Source organism: Nerophis lumbriciformis, linkage group LG05, assembly GCF_033978685.3.
Source record: "Nerophis lumbriciformis linkage group LG05, RoL_Nlum_v2.1, whole genome shotgun sequence".
Taxonomy (NCBI): Eukaryota; Metazoa; Chordata; class Actinopteri; order Syngnathiformes; family Syngnathidae; genus Nerophis; species Nerophis lumbriciformis.
The window spans coordinates 50,687,605-50,692,433 of NC_084552.2; the positions used below are offsets into that span (position 1 = coordinate 50,687,605).

General features: G+C 37.6%; 1 protein-coding gene across 2 annotated transcripts; it reads left to right on the forward strand.

The window, feature by feature from the left end:
• The first annotated feature begins 391 nt into the window (after window positions 1-391).
• On the forward strand, window positions 392-4,067 carry LOC133605662 (uncharacterized). 2 transcript variants are annotated; one of them, XM_061958901.1, is made up of 4 exons: window positions 392-506; window positions 1,674-1,760; window positions 1,834-2,539; window positions 2,696-4,067. In XM_061958901.1, the coding sequence occupies exons 2-4, from the start codon at window positions 1,679-1,681 to the stop codon at window positions 3,792-3,794; spliced, it is 1,887 nt and encodes a 628-aa protein (XP_061814885.1). In that variant the 5' UTR covers window positions 392-506; window positions 1,674-1,678; the 3' UTR covers window positions 3,795-4,067. The 2 variants fall into 2 exon arrangements, with proteins under 2 accessions (XP_061814885.1, XP_061814884.1); XM_061958900.1 differs by having other exon boundaries at window positions 407-506; window positions 1,671-1,760.
• Window positions 4,068-4,829: the final 762 nt, after the last annotated feature.

Consider the following 4,829-nt stretch of genomic DNA (forward strand, 5'->3'; position numbering starts at 1 on the left):
ATGTAGTGATTAGAAACACATCCAAGTCTTTTCTTTAAGTCATCATTAGTATTGGTCCAGACACCCTGAAGTAAAGTAGAGGTCAAAGGTCGTGCTTCTTTCAGGATAAGCATGTCAAACCCATATAAGCACCAGGATGCTAATGTCCCATTCAGATTGTAGTAAACAGTCGCCAACTGTAAAAAACAATTGTCCCCTCTGACCTCCTGTACCAAGACTGCCCTTCTTTCCCGCCATTGATCCCTCGCTATCCTCCCACCTTGAGGGTAAGTGTGACAATCCTCTCCCTAAAAAGGCATTTTGTGGGTGAAAAGGTCTGCATTCAGAGCCTGAATGCTGAAAATGGATCACTTAGTGCCGCATGGGGTTCAAAGGTCAGCCCCGTTTTGGCGTGGACTGTCCCGCACGGCAGCTTTTGGTCTCTTCGGATTGCAGCTTTAGGGTCAAACGGATAACCTGGTCAAACACGACAGCTCCACTTCGACATAGAAAGAGTTAAATATCAGGTACGTGTTGTATCTTTAAATTTGCTGCTCCAAAGTAAAAGTCTTCTTTAACTATGTCTAAAAAAAACCTTCAATTTGCACCTAAGTTATGAGGGAGCTTGAACCATTTGAGTTCTCTTCTTAAAGAAAACAAGAATCACTAAGGGAGGTGTAGCAAAATGTAGTCATATTCATTGATAAACAAGTTTTTTTTATAATTTATTTAAAAAAAACAAGTGTCAGAGGCAAACTATTTCAATATTCCATTAAATAACTATTCGAAGGATTTAAGGAACCTTATTTTCATACCATTGTATTTCTTATACTCAGACGAAATTGAACACGAACATCACAAAATTGTTACGTTTGTTATTAGAAGGAGGAAATATTCAGTGTACTTTTATGTAATTTACTAAATACACATCAATATTTTATTTACCCATCTATTATTGTTCATTATTATATTTATAAAATCATTATTCTTAATTCCCTTTTTTCCGTAATTGTTTGTTTTTGTATGTTTTTTATTTCATAGTTTTTTTCATTGGACATTTAGAAAATAATGTTGTTTTTTTTACATTTAATTATATCTATGTACTATATTTTTTTACATTAAAATGTTAAAGAATATATATGTGTTTACTTTTTTATATTTAATGCACAATATATTCTACGTATAAAATGTATTTAGAAAAAAATATTTCAAAGAAATATAGTGAAATTATATTTATTTCACTATATCTGTTTGACATTTACATTGGCGGCGCGGGGATAGTTTTGTATTAGAAATATAGAATTATATTTTCTACATATAAATGTAGAAACATTTTATTATTTATTTAATTAATAAATATTTTGTTGAATATATTTTTACAATAAGTAACTTGAAAATAATATGATTTATTAATGATGTATTAATATTGCATCACTATGTTTTTAATATAAAACATTTGAAATTATTGTTTTTTTTAATAATTTGATTATGTTTAATTCACTGTTTTGTTTTGTTTTTAAATGGGAAAACATTTTTATTATTTTCAAAGTAGACAATAGGAATATGTTTTTTAAGTTGATTTGGAAAAACATGGTTTATTAATTGTTTTAATTTAATTTAATTCAATTCAATTCAATTATTTAATTTAATTTAATTTAATTTAATTTAATTTAAATCTGTTTGGATGCCAGCAGATGAAATGGAAGTTCTCACACTCCTGATGATGATGATGATGATGGTGGTGATTCAACTTCCCGCGCATTCGTTAATCTTACCCGCCAGTAAGTACATTCAATTTGCTTATTCAACATAATTTCCACTGGAACACATTGTCTCCTTTTTTGGTAATTCTAGGACCTGAAAAACTCCCTGCAGCTGTCGGCAAGATGGACTACTTGGACATGTATGACTTTGCGGAGGTGCCAGCCGAGCAATGGAAAGCCAAAAAAGAAGAGGAGGATGCTGACGCCAACCTGAGAGAAGACATATTGCGAGAAGAACAAGAGAGCAGGCTGGTTGCAGGAATCATTCCTCACGACATCCAAACTGCAAACACAAACATTGTAATACAAGAACATAAGGAAGGACTGAACACACTTTCCGCTCAGCTGGGGGAAGAATCTGAGATCCACATCCTCCGTCCCGCTTCTCCTGATCCTCCTCCAGCATCTCCTAGTGATCCCACTTCTTACACCACAGTCACTCTTGACTTGTCCTCTCCGTCTCCTGTCAAGCGCGAGTCCATTTCGCTGATGGAAGATGTCCTCACTGAGGTCCTGCAGAGTCCTGGACATTACTCCGAGCACACTAATGTAGAAGACGGAATGGTGCGAAATCTGCCGACTAGGACGCCTCCCCAAAATGTGCACATGGGAAAAAGAAACCCGGTCGAAATAGAACCAGAAACTGAAACTCAGTTGCCAATTAAGACAATAAAAGTCAGAGGTGGTAAAAAGGGAAGGAAAAGGAAGCAAAAAAACCCAAAGATGGCTATCAAAAAGCCCCATTTTCCTTACTTCCTGGACAACTACTGTCCCCCAGATTGTGCCTGCTATGGAGGGTAAGACACAGGGTTCAATTTATTATAGCCAGCTAACTAGTTTTCCTTTAGTTTACTCACTAGGCCAACTTTGTTGAAGTGTTTCATACAGCTGTTCCAATAAAAAAAAAACAGCGCCCTCTAGTGGGACGCCATCTAATCATCTTTATTTTCCAGGGTGGTCCAATGTTCGGACAAAGCAGTGGAAAAGATTCCGTACGGCGTCCCCTACAGTGTCCGCTACCTTCTGCTAATGAACAACCACATCGACAGCATCCAGCTGGACCTCCTCAGGGAATACGTCTCCATGGAGTTCTTGGTCCTGAGCAACAACCGTCTCAAAGACGGCACCATAGAGGGCGCGTTCGAGGGCGTCCCGGCCTTGAAGCGTCTCTACCTGGATGGGAACCTTCTGATGAGCGTGCCGACAGATCTTCCGGGTTCTCTAGAGGAGCTGCGCCTGGACAATAACGGTTTGGCGGTGATGTCAGAGGTAGCCTGGGCTCGGTGTCCTGGTCTCTTGGTGTTGAGTCTTAGGAACAACACACTAGGTGAAGGATCAGGATCTCTTCCGGACGCAGTGCTTTCCCCACTACGCCGCCTGCAAACTTTGAACCTGGACCTCAACCAGCTGACCTCGGTTCCGCTGGGGTTGCCCCTATCCGTGAAGGAGCTGTACCTCAGAGGGAACCTCGTTGAGCACTTCAGTGGGCGAGTCTTTGACGGCACACCCGAGCTGGTTGTGCTGGATCTGAGTGCTAACCGACTGACCAATAAGGGTCTTCCTAAAGACGCTCTCCTCAACGTGACCAACCTGGAGAGTCTCAACCTAGAAGGGAACCGACTCAAACAAGTGCCCCGGCACCTTCCCTTGTCCTTGAAGACCTTAAACCTTGAGTGCAACCTAATCTCCTCTGTTAAACGAAGAGCCTTTAGAAGCTTGAAAAACCTGGAACACCTGGGCCTGGCTCGGAACAAGATCTCCAAAGTGGTTCCAGGCGCCTTCCGAAGCTTGCCCGCCTTGCACCAGTTAGACCTTTGCCACAACGCCTTAAACCACGTACCCAGGCAGCTACCACAGGGTCTCCACTCTGTCGCGCTCACGCACAACAAGATCCACTCGGTGCCGCGGGATGCCTTCTGCTGGGGCCTTGCGGGTTCTGGATTCAGCAGGCTGGTCCGAGTCCAGCTGGAGAACAACTTGATTGACATGGCAATGCTGGATTCGAAGGCTTTTAGGTGCTTGAGAGGCTTCCAGGTGGTACATTTCTACTGAGCCAGAGGACAAGAAAACACACCCATGTTGAAATATTTATTGTTTTATTTTGGTGTATGAAGTGGGATCTTTTGATCATTTTCTGACACCCGAGATGTTTTTATTTCTGCTGGAAGAGACCAAAATCTATTAAAACGGGGATACTAGAAAAACTTTTGAGGAAAATAAAATTCACCTCATGAACAATACAATTTATTTATGTTTACTTCTTGCAAACATTATAGAAAAGATGCTGTAAATTTAATCAAACATCAATAAAAATTATTAGCGTTGTGCCTATTATGTTTATTCCATTGGTGACCCACTATATATACATTTTAGAACAAACACACACACACACACACACACACACACACACACACACACACACACACACACACACACACACACACACGCACACACACACACACACACACACACACACACACACACACACATATATATATATATATATATATATATATATATATATATATATATATATATATATATATATATATATATATATATATACATATACACATAAATACGATTGTCTGAATAATACATTTCATACATGGATTTAAAAAAGCAACATTCTTTTTATATGTTTTTAAAGAATACATATTTTTTAATACACAACAAGCAACATGTTTTTCATTTGATTTATTTTATTTTTGTTTAGTTTTTTTTCATATTAAAAAATGACAATAAAAGAACAAAAAAATGGTTCTTCTTCTTTTTAGCACAAAAATAATATCAAAGCAATTAAACAATGTTTTATCACATTTTTTTTTTAAAGTTTTAAAAAAGAGAAATATTAAGGTTAAACCATAAAAAGCAACACAATCTTTTATGATGGATTTGTCTTTTAAGATGGTATGTACATTTTTTAAATTTCATTTTAATGTCTTAAAAAAAAACGTGTCCAAAGGCAAACAAAAAAATCAATATGACATTTAATTTTTTTTTCTTCATATTTTCAATCAGAAATATTTCAAAGGAACCAAAAAATCTACAGGATATTTAATCTGATTATTTTTTGTTTCAAAAGTC